Source organism: Papio anubis, chromosome 13 (genome assembly GCF_008728515.1).
Source record: "Papio anubis isolate 15944 chromosome 13, Panubis1.0, whole genome shotgun sequence".
Taxonomy (NCBI): Eukaryota; Metazoa; Chordata; class Mammalia; order Primates; family Cercopithecidae; genus Papio; species Papio anubis.
This window is the reverse complement of record NC_044988.1, coordinates 49871418-49887278: the sequence shown is the minus strand read 5'-3', so window position 1 is coordinate 49887278 and position 15861 is coordinate 49871418. Positions and strand designations below refer to the sequence as shown.

The following is a 15861-nucleotide window of genomic DNA, read 5'->3' as shown; positions in this document are numbered from 1 at the left end:
CGACTTGCAAATATACCAACAGCAAGAGTTTATACACAGAAAGACACATTGTTGAGAGTACAATATTCTCTCTGGAAAACGGGTCAGTGTTCACTGCACCAAACTCTCCACTATTAGATAAGTAAACTTAGAAGGCCTATTTGTTTTCTTCTTATATTTCTAGTAAGAAACAAGAGAATTGATACTTTCAAAGGACACTTCCCTAACTTAATAGAGTTATATAATAAAGATAATGTTAATAAGAGAAATGAAATATCAGGCTGGGTGTGGTAGTTTACGCCTGTAATCCCAGCACTTTGTGAGGCTGAGATGGGCAGATCACCTGAGGTCAGGAGTTCGAGACTAGCCTGACCAACATTTTGAAACACCATCTCTACTAAAAATACAAAATTAGCCTGGTGTGGTGGCGCATGCCTGTAATCCCAGCTGAAGCAGGAGAATTGCTTAAACTGGGGAGGCAGGGGTTGCAGTCGGCTGTGCCATTGCACTCCACTTGCACCCCAGTCCAGGCAACAAGCGTGAAACTCTGTCTCAAAAAAAAAGACAAAAAAGGAATGAAATATCTAAATTGTGAAAAGTCTTTATTTATACACTGTTTTTAGAACTTGCATAATGAATGCTCACTTAACCAAAATAGAATACCCTCGTTTTCCACATTTACTGAATGCCTACCACGTACCTAGTCCCATTTATTCACTGGAGATATCACTGACGAAGGCACACAGTGATAGATTTTACTATTGTCCCCATTTACAAAAGAAAAAAAAAAAAAGAAATACCAGAGAGCTATTAAGTTATGAAGCTAAGCTATTAAGTTGTGCAGCTACAGTTTGGATGGAGAAAATTCAGCTCTGAAGTCTTACCTCTTACCTCTTACATGCTCTCTGGGAATATTTCTGGACATAAGAACCGGAGCTGATTTCTAGACCAATCAATGTTTTCCTAGTAGAGTCCTGTGTACATAACGGCAGGGTCTTTCTCTTCAGTTTCCATTTGTCTTCTTCACTGAAATGCCCCATTTGTCCATGCCAACATGTTACATTACAATTAAATTCAAATCTCCCACTTACTTTACACATTATATTCTAGTTTTGTCTTCTTGAGGATATGCCATCATAAGCACGAACATATTCGTAAAACACGTTTTTCACCTGGTGAATATATTCATCAACCCTGTATATTTCTGTCAATTCTAAATTCACATAGTACCTTTAATCAAATATCCATAATACTTTTAGATTTCCCACCGTATAAAGGCAGAAATTCTAAGAAAGAAATGTCACACAGGCTAGAGACATGAACTAAATCAGAACTAAAACCAATGAATCCAAGGCTCAGACTCAGGAGCACACCTGGACAGGCTAAATTCAGCAAGCATATGGAACAAAACACTTCTGGAGAAATGAGGAGGAGCCCGCATGGCATTAGAGGATGAGGACTGAGATGACAAAGCACTCCTGAGTCACCTGACTTGCCAACTGGTTGATGCCTTTATGTTGCAGGCTACCAGAGTGTGTACGCAGTGTTGATTGTACTGCCTTAATTTAAGGATCTGGTGAAGAAAAATTTATGCTGACACTTGTTATAACAGTAAGGAAGGCTTTATTTAGAAGTATTGCAACAGGTGTTGAGACTATCAGGATAGGTGTATTAGTTCTTGCATTACTATACAGAAAAAACCTGAGACTAGTAATTTAGGAAAGAAAAGAGGCTTTAATTGGCTCCTACGCATTCCTGCAGGACAAGATAGGGAGCATGGGCTGGGGAGGCCTCAGGACACTAGTAAACATGGCAGAAGGCTAAGGGGAAGCAGGCATGTCCTGCATGACTGGAGCAGGAGGAGAGAAGCAGCGGAGTTGCTGCATAATTTTAAACAACCAGATCTTGCAATAACTCATTCTTAACATGACACTACCAGGGGGTGGTGTTAAACTATGAGAAACCACCCCGTGATCCAATCACCTCCCACCAGGCCCCACCTCCAACACTGGGGATTACAATTCCATGTGAGATTTGGATGGGGATGCCGACCCAAACCATATCAAGAGGGGAGAGAAACCAACTGGTGCTCAGCTCAAAAATCAGCAGAGACAACCTGGGATTTATACCCAACAAGCAGAAAGAGGGGGTCAGATAGAAAGTCACTAAAAGGAGACATCAAAGGCAGGGGGATCATTGCTAAACTGAACATAATTCTTTCTAAAGGCAAGCCAGGGTAATTATATATTGAGTGTGTGGGATGAGGAATTTGATCAGATATCAATGGTAAATCAGCTATCAAGCGTGGAAGGATTCTCATAAAACTGACTTAGTAAGATTCTTGCTACAACTGGACTTGGCAAACCTAAGAATGGACCCAAAGGCACGACCTAGTCAGCAAGAAAGTTTGTAGGAGACTGACTAAAGTTTGGTGAAGGACAGAGTCTTTGTCAGAACCTTAAGGGGTAAGAGACAGAACTATCTGCTAAACAGTTACAAAGGAGATTAAATTTTATGTCTTTTGAAAACAATACCATTTAATGAAAGATTTTAATCAATGAAACATATATTTTTAAAATTTTAATCAGTAATATTAAGAATTTTGGAAGCCTATTCATTTTTAACTTGTATTACAAAATAATTCTTGACCTATAGAGAGGTGCAAAGATAGTACAGCGAGTTCTCTTCCCTTCACTCAGCTTCTCCTAATGTTAACAACTTACATAGCCATGAAACAATGATCAAAACTAAGAAATTAAAATTGGTGCATTAATATTTGCTAAACTAACCAAGGATAGGTAAATCTCTAACTGAATACAGAAACCCATAGGACATAGGTATCCTGACTTCCTATGCAAAGTATGGAGAGTAAAACTGGAGGCTAGGATCAGGGCTAAAAATATATCTTCTAACTTTAGCACAAAGATGTTTCTCATCTGATTAATAAATATCCATTTGGATTGATATTTCTAAAGTTTACTGGGAATATTGAACTTCTAATGCAAAAATCAAGAGGGTGGAGTGATATCATTTTAGGTTATATGGAAAATACATAAATGAAAACATAAGTGGAAGTAAAAATTTAGAGAAATGCTCAGAAAAATGAAAACTATTTATGCCCCGTGAAAGCCATGCATAGAAAGATGATCTTCAGAGAACCTATGGTCCAAGGTTCACTCAGACCCCAGCTCAGCCAAGTCAGCAGCACTCTCATTTCCCAATCGTCCTCCTCCTCCCTTTACTGGTGGCCCTGGTGGTGCGCAGCTGTGGCCCTGTTGGATCCCCGGGCTGTGACCTTCCTCCAAACCATGGCCTGTTACTCAGGAAGACCTTAGAGATTCTGGGCCAAATGAGGAGAATCTCCCCTTTCTTATGTCTCAAGGACAGAAGAGTCTTGAGGTTCCCCCAGGAGATGGTGGATGGCACCCAGTTGCAGAAGGTCCATACCGTGTCTGTCCTCCATGAGATGCTGCAGCAGATCTTCAACTTCTTCCCCACATAGCGCTCCTCTGCTGCCTGGAACATGACCCTCCTGGACCAGCTCCACACTGGACTTCATCAGCAGCTGGAATACCTGGAGACCTGCTTGGTGAAGGTGATGGTAGAGGAAGAATTTGCTGGGGTGTTTGGGAGCCCTACACTGGGCTTGAGGAAGGTGCTTCCAGGGAATCTGTGTCTACCTGAAATAGAAGAAATATGGTAACTGTGCCTAGGAAGTTGCCAAAGTGGAAATCATGAGATCCTTCTCCACCTCAACAAATTTGCTAGAAAAATAGAGAAGTAAGATTAAAGACCTGGGCTCATCTTGAAATGATTCTCATTGACTGATCTGCCATATCACAGTTGTACGTGTGACTTTGGATATTAAAACAGCTCATTTCTGCTTTAGTCAGAATTAACTGAATTAGTTTTAGCAAATACTTTAGTAATAGCATAAAGCAAGTGTATGTAAAAAATATTCAGCTCCTGGAGCATCCGTACCTCAGAGATGACTACCTTGATGCTATTTACATATCTTCCTTCTGTTTTACATACCTTATTTTTATGATATTTATAAAATTTACATGTTCATCTTTACATTGTATTAAAATTTACAAACATTCACTTTTTCATGTCATTAACTTTGTATTTTGTTTTATTAAATTATTATCAAAGAAAACTCTGTAAATGTTTCTATTCTAAAAATAAAATCTACATTCTATTTTTGTAAACCAAATTGAAGAAAATACGAAAAAATGTATGAACTAATTCATTCCATTCCTATTATATGTGTGAACTGAATAAATGGCAAACTGTGACATTTCTTTAAAGAAATACAGGTGAATAAGGCAAACACAGTTTCTCTCAGTCTAAGAGGGAAAGAGACATAAAAACAGGACTAATATTTATATTATTTCAAATGTGTTAAATGCTACAAAGAGTAGTAAAGAAAAGTGATTTTCTCACACCAGAAGGAGAAATGGGAGTGAAGATAAATACCCTGTCATTACTTGAACAGGACTTTAGTGGGAAAATGTTGATCAGTCTAGAATTTAGGTTCTTATGGTCAGAAACATTCCCAGAAAGCACGTAAAAGCTCTGGACTCAGGGTCAGACTTTCTGGGATCCAACAGTGGCTCCACAATTCAATAGCTTTCTGTGTTTCCATTTTTTTCTTCTGTAAATGGGGATAATAATAGAACTTCTCACTATCTGCTTCAGTCACTGATATTTCCAGTGACATAATGAAGCTGGGCTCATAGTAGGTGTTCAATAAATGTGAAAAATGAGCATATTCCTCACTGGATAAAGTGAGGATTGACTTGTAACTGCTAAGAACAATGGCTGACTGACAATAAACACCGTCTGCAATTTAGCTATTTTATCCTTCTCATTAACATTATCCTAATTAACTCTATTAAGTGGGGAGACATATTCTTTGAAATAATCTGTTCCTGACTTTTATTACAAACACGATGAAAAAATTATTCATATTTTGAAAATATTTATTTACTAGGGGAGAATTTTGTGCAGTTAACATACCATTATCCAGAAAAAAAAAAATGCACTCTCTGAAACTAGTCATTCTTGTGTGTAAACATTTGTGAGTGGTTTGTGTGTCTCCTTCGACTCTCTGTGAAGGCTGGATTCAATAAAGCTGAAAATACCTCCTGAGCCAGAAATGATTACGTTTTCAAAGCACAGAATTGCTTGCTACCTCCAATCTACATCCCTTCTACTATTTTGCTTCATCTTTTCTTCATCCCTTAATCTCACTCTTTTTCCAAAGGGATGTTTCCCTTTTTACATGCTTTTTAAATTATGGTAAAATATACTTAATATAAAATTTACCATTTTAACTGTTTTTAAGCATACAGTTCAGTAGTATGTTCATTTTGTTGTGCAACTAACTTCCGGGACTTTTCTATCTTGCAAAACTGAAACTCTGTACCCATTAAACAATAACTCCCCATTTTTTTCTCCCTTCTGTGAGCCCCTGGCAACCACCATCCTACCTTTTGTTTATATGAATTGTTCTATTCTAGATATCTCACATATGTGGAATCATACAGTACAGTAGGCCCTCCATATCCATGGATCAGCATCCATACATTCGACCAATCTCAGGTCAAAAATATTGAATACATAAACCATAAAAATAACAATACGAGAAAAACAATACAAATAAAAATACTGTATAATATCTATTTGCATAGCATTTTATTTTATTAGATATTATTAATAATCCAGAGATTATTTAAAGTATACAGGAGGATATTCATAGGTTATATGTGAATACTATGCCAATTTATATAGTGAACTTGAGCATCGTGGATTTTGGTATCTGAAGGAGGTCCTGCAACCAATCTCCTTGCAGATACTGAGGGAAGACTGTATTTGTCTTTTTGTGACTGGCTTATTTCATTTGGCATAAAGTCCTCAAGGTCCCTTCATGCTGTAGCATGTGTTAGAATGAAGCTGAATAATACTTCATTGCATGGATATGCCACATTTTGCTGAATAATATAACAAGGCAGAACAATATTCCATTGTATAAGGCCGAATACTAATCCATTGTAAGCATAATGGAATATACATAAGGCTGAATAATATTCCATTATATGTATATACCATATTTTGTTTAACCATTCATTCATCCATCAATGAACACTTGGGCTGCTTTTACCTTTTGGCTACTGTGAGTAATGCTGCTATAAACATAGTGTATAAATATATCTTCAAAATCCTGCTTCTAATTATTTTTTATATATACCCAGAAGTGTAATTGCTGAATTATATGGTACTTCTATTTTTGACTTTCTGAGGAACCATAATACTGCTTCCCATAGTGCTGGGCTGTACCGCTTTATAATCGCACCAACACTGCACAAGGGTTTCCATTTTTCCTCATCCTTGCCAACATCTTTTTTTACAGTAAACATCCTGATAGGTGTGAGTGATATCTTCTTGTTGTTTTAATTTGCATTTCCCTAATGGTTGGTTATGTTGAGAACCTTTTCACCTGTGTCTTAGTCCATTGGAGATGCTATGACAAAATGCCAAAAACTGGATGGCTTATAAACAACAGAAATTTATTTCTCACATTCCTGGAAGGAAGCTGGGAAGTCCAAGATCAGTGTACCAGCAAATTTGATGTCTGGTGAGGGCCCCTTTCCTGTTTTAATAGATAGCACCTGCTTATGTTATCATATGGTGGAAGGAAAGCTAGCTCTCTGGGTTCTCTTTTATAAGAGCACTAATCCCATTCAGCCACAGAGGGATCCACCGTGATGACTTAATCATATCCCAGAAGTTCCCATCTCTTAATACCATCACCTTAGGAGTTAAGATTCTAATATATGAATTTTGGAGGGCCACAAATATTCAGATCATAGTAATGTGCATGTTGGCTCTTTACGTGTATTTTTTGAAGAAATGCCTATTCAAGTTATTTGCCCATTCTTTAAATTAAACTTTTTATTAATTGTTGAGTTGAAGGAGTTACTTATATGGTTTGGATATTAACCCTTTATCAGATCTACTATTTGCAAATATTTTCCTGCATTCCGTAGGTGGCCTTTTAAATCTGTTAATTATGTTCTTTGATGCATAGAAATTTTACATTTTAATGTGGTCCAGTTAATCTATTTTTACTTTATTCACCTGTGCTTCTGGTGTCATATCCAAGAATTCATTGCCAAATCCATTGTCATGAAACTTGCCATGTAAGTTTCCTCAATTGATTTTACAGTTTTATATCTTATATTTGGATCATTATCCATTTTGAGTTCATTTTTGCTTACAGTGTAGTGTAAGAGATCCAACTTCATTCTTTTGCATGTGAATATTCAGTTTTCCCAAACCATTTGTCAAAGGGATTTTTTTCCATTGTGTAGTCTTGGCACACTTGTCAAAGATTATTTGACCACGCAGGTTAGAGTTTACTTCTGGGCTCCCATTCCATTCCATTAGTCTATATGTCTGTTTTTATTCAAGTGCCATGCTGCCTTAATTATTGTAGCGTCATAATATGTTTCAAAATTAGGAAACATGAGGCCTCTTGCTTTGTTTTTCTTTCTCAAGATTGTTTTGGCAATCCAGAGACCATGACGTTTAGGATATGTATTTTTCTATGTCTGTTAAAAATGCCTCTGTGATTTTGATAGAGATTGCATTGAATCTGTATATCACTTTGGAGGGTATGAAGATTTTAACAATATTAAGTCTTCCAACCCGTGATGGATACAAGTAAATGTCTTTCCACTTATTTTAGTCATCTTTAATTTTTTCAGTAGTATTTGGTAGTTTCCAGTGTACATGTCTTTCACATCCTGGGTTAAGTTTATTCCTAAATATTTTATGTTTTTTGATGCTATTGTAAATGAGAGCATTTTCTTAATTTCCTATTAAGATTATCCACTGTTAGTATATAGAAATGCCACTGATTTTTATTGATTTTGTATACTGCAACTTTGCTCAATTCATTTATAAGTTCTGTGTGTGTGTGTGTGTGTGTGTGTGTGTAATCTTTAGGTTTTTCTACATATAAGAATATGTCATCTGCCAACAGAGATAATTTCACTTTTTCCTTTACAGTTTGGATGCTTGTTATTTCTTTTTGTTGCCTAAATACTCTGGCTAGGATTTGAAATATTAGTTGTAAGAGCACATTCTTGCCTTTTTCCTGAACTTAGAAGAAAAACATGTAGTTTTTCACAGTTGAGTATGATGTTTACTATGGAATTTTCATATAATAGGCCATATCATGTTGAGGTAATTTCCTTCTAGTCCTAGTTTGCTGAGTGTCTTTTTTAATCATGAAAGGATATTGAATTTTATCAAATGGTTTTTCAGCATCAACTGAGGTTATCATGGTTTTTCCTCCCTTCATTCTGTTCATGTAGTTTACTACATTGATTTATTTCTATGTGTTGAACCATTCTTACATTCCAGGAATAAATTGCATGTAGTCATGTTCTCTAATCGTTTTAATGTGCTGTTAAATTTGATTTGCAAGTATTATGCTGAGGGTTTTTGCATCAATATTCATCAGAGATATTGGTTTGTAGTAGCTTTCATATCATGTCCTTCACTGAATTTTATGTCAGGTTAATGCAAGATTCATAAAATTAGTTTGGAAGTGTTCCCTCCTCTTCAATCTTATGGAATAGTTTGAGAAAGATCCTGTTAATTTTTTGAATTTTTGGTAGAATTCTCTAGTAAAGCCATCTGGCCCAGGGCTTGTCTTTTTTCAGGGGTTTTTAATTATTTATTCAATCTCCTTATAGGTCTATTGCAAATTTTTATTTCTTTATGATTCAGTCTTGGTAAGTTGTACATTTCTAGGAATTCAGCCATTTTTTCTAGGTTATACAATTTGCTGAAGTATAATTGTTCATAGTTTTATGATCTTTTTTTCCTGTGGCGTCAGCTGTAGTGTCCCCTCTTTTATTCCTGATTTTGTGATATGAGTATTCTCTTTTTTAAAAAGTAATCTAGTAAGGGTTTGTTGATTTTGCTGAACTTTTCAAAAAACTAACCCTCAGTTTTAGTGATTTTTTTTTTTTATAATTGCTCGTCTATTCTCTGTTTTATTTATCTTTGCTCCAGCTTTATTATTCCCTTCCTTCTGCTAGATTAGGGGTTTATTTATTTATTTGCACTTCTTTTCTTAGTTACTTAAGGTGCACAATAAGGTTGTCGTATTAGTCTGTTTTCATGCTGCTGATAAAGACATACCCGAGACTGGGAAATTTACAAAAGAAAGAGGTTTATTGGACTTTCAGTTCCAAATGGCTGGGGAAGCCTCACAATCATGGTGGAAGGCAAGGAAAAGCAAGTCACATCTTACACGAATGGCAGCAGGCAAAGAAAGAGATTGTGCAGAGAAACTCCCATTTTTAAAACTATCAGATCCCATGAGACTCGTTCACTATCAGATCACATCTTGTGAGGACCATTTAAAACTATCAGATCTTGTGAGACCCATTCATCTATCAGATCAGATCTTGTGAGACTCATTTAAAACTATCAGATCTTGGGAGACCCATTCACTATCACGAGAACAGCATGGGCAAGACCAGCCCCCATAATTTGATTATCTCCCACCAGGTCCCTCACACAACATGTGGGAACTATGGGAGCTACAAGATGAGATTTGGGTGGGGACACAGAATTAAACTATATCAGTTGTTGATTTGAACTCTCTTCTTCTTTATAAGTTTTTATGGCTGGAAATTTCTCACTTAGCACTGCTTTCACTTCATTGCATAAGTTTTGGTATATTTTGTTTTTTTAGTTTCATTTATTGTTTTCTAATTTCTATTGTGTTCCTTCTTAAATTTTTCTCATTTAGACATACATATGTTTTATTTTTTTCTCTGTGCATTTGTATGTGAAATCAGACCACTTTTACTTTCTAGGAAAGTGAAATGAGATAGAAAGACATCTGGTGTTGTGAGGACTATATAGAAACATTGTACATTTCAGTTCTTTTTGTCATATTTACATACTTTTATTGACATAAAATGAAGGTGAAAAACACATCCAGGAGTAGCAAAACAAATTTGCATAGCAAAATATCACAATAAAAACGAATATACATTAAGTTCCCAACACAATCCAGGGAAACAAACAAAAATGTTTCAGCAGGGCATGGTGGCTCAAGCCTGTAATCCCAGCACTTTGGGAGGCCAAGGCAGGCACCGCACTTGAGTTCAGGAGTTCGAGAACAGCCTGGCCAACATGGCGAAACCCTGTCTCTACCAAAATTAGCCAGGTGTGGTAGCAAGCGCCTGTATTAGCTACTTGAGAGGCTGAGTCACAAGAATTGCTTGAACTCAGGAGGCAGACGTTGCTGTAAGCTGAGCTCTTGCCACTGCACTCTAGCCTGGGAGACACAGCAAGAATCCATCTTAAAAAAAAAAAAAAAAAAAAAAAAAAAAGGTTCCTTTTCCAGTGTTGAATAGACTAAGAATAACAGCTTAAGCAGGATTATCCTGCATTCAAAAGCTATGATGATTAGGTTAAACTCTAAAATCCAATAAAAATGTGTTGACTGGATTATTGTATAAAAGTTATTAATTTTTGCAAAATAGATTTTTAGAAAGAAAGTTCATTTACTGTGGAAACTCCTGTACCCATTTCAGAACTCTGAGCATTTTAATGATAAAAAGAGTTTAAGTTAATTAATGACATAAATAGTTTAAGTAAATTGTTAAAAATAATAAATATTAAAATGCATTTGGTTTATTTAAAAAAACTGATCCTATCTGATCTCTATCCTCATATAGACATGTTGATTTTATACTGTTGTCATCTAAATATCATCAAATGATTTAAAGCCTAGATTTCTGGGTGATGGAACAATGAAGTCCCAACAATTTATAGTTCACACACACATTCTGGGAAGTTGGCCTTACTTAACAATGGCAGGAAAGGTAGAAGATTGATGACTTGGGGATTACAGGGATACTACCCACAAAATGTAGTGTGATTTGTTGTCTGCTTGCTGTAAGCTGTGTGAATCAGGGAGAGTTTGAGTTTGGACATTTGGCTCGATATTGTGACACCAGGCTGGTTAATTTCTATTATAAAATGTAGAGGGCAATTTAAAGATGAGGTCATAATATAGTTTAATATAGTACTATGCAAAGGCTGAAAATTATGTTTCTCTTGCATTTGAATTCCCAGTGCAATATATACCTTAAAGGAATTAGATATCCAGTGGGTTTGGCAATACATTCTAAAATCATTATTGACACTTAGTAAGAGTAGAGTAGAAATATTAGCCATTGTCTATTATAATCCTAACAAATACAGCCATGATGAAACAAAATAGCTTTGTCATCCATGAATGCCTTTTAGTATAAAGAGAAAGTCTGATAAATTGCTTCAGCAAAAATTATTTCTTGAATAAGTACAGTAGGCCTGGTACTGAGGATAAGGCAGTTAATAGGACAGAGTCCAGTTACTAAAGAGATGATTTGCCAAAGATGATCCCATACTTACCATTTTAAGAAAGGGAATCTAGAGGAATGAGGCAACTTAACTTGCTATGAAAAAAAAAATCCCAGCGCTTAGGATTGGAGTTGTAAGTTAACGCTTAACATGATAATATTTATCCAGTTATGAATTTAGGACAAAGATGGTTTCTTTTTGTTTAATAGAATTGACTTGGTTTAGAAACTATAAACATTTTTTCATGTGTCTGTTGGCTGTATGAATGTCTTCTTTTGAGAACTGTCTGTTCATATCCTTTGCCCACTTTTTGATGGGGTTGTTTGTTTTTTCTTGTAAATTTGTTTGAGTTCTTTGTAGGTTCTGGATATTAGCCCTTTGTCAGATGAGTAGATTGCAAAAATTTTCTCCCATTCTGTAGGTTGCCTGTTCACTCCGATGGTAGTTTCTTTTGCTGTGCAGAAGCTCTTTAGTTTAATTAGATCCCATTTGTCAATTTTGGCTTTTGTTGCCGTTGCTTTTGGTGTTTTAGACATGAAGTCCTTGTCCATGCCTATGAATGGTATTACCTAGGTTTTCTTCTAGGGTTTTTATGGTATTAGGTCTAACATTTAAGTCTCTAATCCATCTTGAATTAATTTTCGTATAAGGAGTAAGGAAAGGATCCAGTTTCAGCTTTCTACTTATGGCTAGCCAATTTTCCCAGCACCATTTATTAAATAGGGAATCCTTTCCCCATTTCTTGTTTTTCTCAGGTTTGTCAAAGATCAGATGGCTGTAGATGTGTGCAGACACATGAAAAAATGCTCATCACTGGCCATCAGAGAAATGCAAATCAAAACCACAATGAGATACCATCTCACACCAGTTAGAATGGCAATCATTAAAAAGTCAGGAAACAACAGATGCTGGAGAGGATGTGGAGAAATAAGAACACTTTTACACTGTTGGTGGGATTGTAAACTAGTTCAACCATTATGGAAAACAGTATGGCGATTCCTCAAGGATCTAGAACTAGAAGTACCATATGACCCAGCCATCCCATTACTGGGTATATACCCAAAGGATTATAAATCATGCTGCTATGAAGACACATGCACATGTATGTTTATAGCGGCACTATTCACAATAGCAAAGACTTGGAATCAACCCAAATGTCCATCAGTGACAGACTGGATTAAGAAAATGTGGCACATATACACCATGGAATACTATGCAGCCATAAAAAAAGATGAGTTTGTGTCCTTTGTAGGGACATGGATGCAGCTGGAAACCATCATTCTCAGCAAACTATTGCAAGAACAGAAAACCAAACACTGCATGTTCTCACTCATAGGTGGGAACTGAACAATGAGATCACTTGGACTCGGGAAGGGGAACATCACACACCGGGGCCTATCATGGGGAGGGGGCAGGGGGGAGGGATTGCATTGGGAGTTATACCTGATGTAAATGACGAGTTGATGGGTGCTGATGAGTTGATGGGTGCAGCACGCCAACATGGCACAGGTATACATATGTAACAAACCTGCACGTTGTGCACATGTACCCTAGAACTTAAAGTATAAAAGAAAAAAAAAAAGATATATCTTCCTATTTACTAAAATTCACTATCAGAAGTATGTTTTCTAGATTTATGCTTTAAAGTAAGCTTAGATTAATGAAAACACTTTGGCACAGATGATTGTTTTCTATGAAGCCTATAATAAACTAATTGATATATAACTGGCAAAAAAAAAAAAAAGAAACTATAAATATATGTTGAGGAATTTGAACTTTAATGCAAAAATAGAAAACAAAATGAAATTGATGATATATTCAAGTTGTGTATTTCCACTGGAGATGGCATTGCCCCTAAGGTTGTAGAAATTAATTCTTCGGGGTGTGAACAACTCTCAGATATTACAATAGTTTGTGGTCCTCCAAAGCTCAATTCTTACGTAATCTTATTCTCTAGTGTTCATTTTCCTTACTGAATTTTCTTGTGTATCACACAAGACATACTGACATTGAATTCAGTAGAAACAGACAAAATACATGCACAATCAGTGTTATAAATCTATGGTGAATAGATGGCTTACTGGAGGACTTTCTTTCCATCATTTGCTGTGATTGCCTTTCTTCCAGATGTTGCTTATGTTTGAGCTTCAGGGATTCTGAGTATTAGGTAGACTTTGAGAATTAAATACAAATAATGTATACGTTATTATTTAATTCTACTAAATATTTTCAACACATCAACAGTTAATGTCAAATGCTGAAAAGAAGAAAATGTTGACAATCTCTGGATGAATATGTAGCAGCTAGTGAAATTAAAAATTAGTTTATTTTTTAAAGCAAAATTAAAAGTTAGGTATACGAAAAATAAAACTTAAGAAAATAATTTCATTTTTTACCTTTAAGAAATTTATGAACATGGCCGGGTACGGTGGCTCAAGCCTGTAATCCCAGCACTTTGGGAGGCTGAGATGGGTGGATCACGAGGTCAGGAGATCGAGACCATCCTGGCTAACACGGTGAAACTCCGTCTCTACTAAAAAATACAAAAAAAAACTAGCCGGGCGAGGTGGCGGGCACCTGTAGTCCCAGCTACTCGGGAGGCTGAGGCAGAAGAATGGCGTGAACCCAGGAGGCAGAGCTTGCAGTGAAGTGAGATCTGGCCACTGCACTCCAGCCTGGGCAACAGAGCGAGACTCTGTCTCAAAAAAAAAAAAAAAAAAAAAGAAATTTATGAACATATGTCATCATGTTGGTATTATTATGTATATTACTACATTCTTAATTCGCAAATTTGTTTGAGGCAATTTATATAAGTAAATAGAGCGAATTAAAAGTTGCTGCTCAGAGTTAAGTTAAATGTCAAATTTTTTAAAATTTAACTTTTAGTTAAATTATTTTACCATTCCTAACGGATCAAGAAATAATAAGAGTAAACTTTATCCTTTTTCTTTTACTGTACAAAGTAGATATACATACAGTACATAAGGATATATACAGTATATTTGTTATTAAAATTTCATAACATTTAAAATTTAATAAAATGTAATAAAAATTTAATTTCAATTAAGAAGAAAAATTCTTAAAAGACACTGGAGGCAGGCAAGAGAAGGGAGTGTCAATGATGACCACACACACACACACACATACACACACACACACAAAACTGCTTGAAAAACTACTCTATACCCATTTAGAGAGTACATAAAGGAAAGCAAAATCAGAAGTAGAAAGTAAATTCTGAAAATGGAAACTAGTATGTTCCCTATTTAAGACCTACACATAAAGCCAGGTTTTCAGAGAACCTAGAGCTGAAGGTTCAGTCACCCATCTCAACAAGTCCAACAGCATCTGCAACATCTACCATGGCCTTGCCTTTTGCTTTACTGATGGCCCTGGTGGTGCTCAGCTGCAAGTCAAGCTGCTCTCTGGGCTGTGATCTGCCTCAGACCCACAGCCTGGGTCACAGGAGGACCATGATGCTCCTGGTACAAATGAGAAGAATCTCTCTTTTCTCCTGTCTGAAGGACAGATACGACTTCAGATTTCCCCAGGAGGAGTTTGATGGCAACCAGTTCCAGAAGGCTCAAGCTATCTCTGTCCTCCATGAGGTGATCCAGCAGACCTACAACCTCTTCAGCACAAAGGACTCATCTGCTGCTTGGGATGAAAGGCTTCTAGACAAACTCTACACTGAACTTTACCAGCAGCTGAATGACTTGGAAGCCTGTGTGATGCAGGAGGCGTGGGTGGGAGAGACTCCCCTGATGAATGAGGACTCCATCCTGGCTGTGAGAAAATACTTCCAAAGAATCACTCTCTACCTGACAGAGAAGAAGTATAGCCCTTGTGCATGGGAGGTTGTCAGAGCAGAAATCATGAGATCCTTCTCTTCATCAAGAAACTTGCAAGAAAGATTAAGGAGGAAGGAATAAGACCTGATCCAAAACAGAAACGACTCCCGTTGACGACTACACCAGCTCACACTTTAAAGATCTGCATTTTAAAGACTCTTGTTTCTGCTATAACCATACCATGAGTTGAATCAAATGTGTCAAATATTTTCAAGTGTATAAATTAAGCAACATCGTGTTCAGTTGCACGGGAATTAGTCCGTTACAGATGACTAAGCTGATGGATCTATTTATCTATTTATTAAATGAATATTTATTTGACTATTTATAATATTTAATTTTTTGCTCATATAAAGACATAAAATGTATACCTTTTTATTGTTGAAAACATAAAATATATATTTATGTTTAGTCAATGTATTATTTTGTTTAGTTTATTAAATATTTACTATAGAAAACTTCTTGGATTTGTTTATTCTCTAAGGAGAAACACCAAGTTGATTCTCCAACGTGATTTAAAAATGTATGGTTCAATTCATTGACTCATTGTTATTATACTCAAGGTATAAGTACAGTACAAATTTACATTCTA

At 36.2% G+C, this 15861-nt stretch overlaps 1 protein-coding gene and 1 pseudogene across 1 annotated transcript; both read left to right on the top strand.

The window, feature by feature from the left end:
* The first annotated feature begins 612 nt into the window (after positions 1-612).
* LOC101020997 lies at positions 613-6096 on the top strand (annotated as a pseudogene).
* Positions 6097-14126: 8030 nt separating this feature from the next.
* On the top strand, positions 14127-15614 carry LOC101019380 (interferon alpha-6). Its single transcript, XM_003911659.5, has one exon. The coding sequence runs from the start codon at positions 14781-14783 to the stop codon at positions 15348-15350; it is 570 nt and encodes a 189-aa protein (XP_003911708.1). The 5' UTR covers positions 14127-14780; the 3' UTR covers positions 15351-15614.
* Positions 15615-15861: the final 247 nt, after the last annotated feature.

What these genes read in the sequence shown, in the direction of transcription:
- LOC101019380 (XM_003911659.5), top strand. Translation starts at nt 14,781, where the DNA reads ATGGCCTTGCCTTTTGCTTTACTGATGGCCCTGGTGGTGCTCAGCTGC.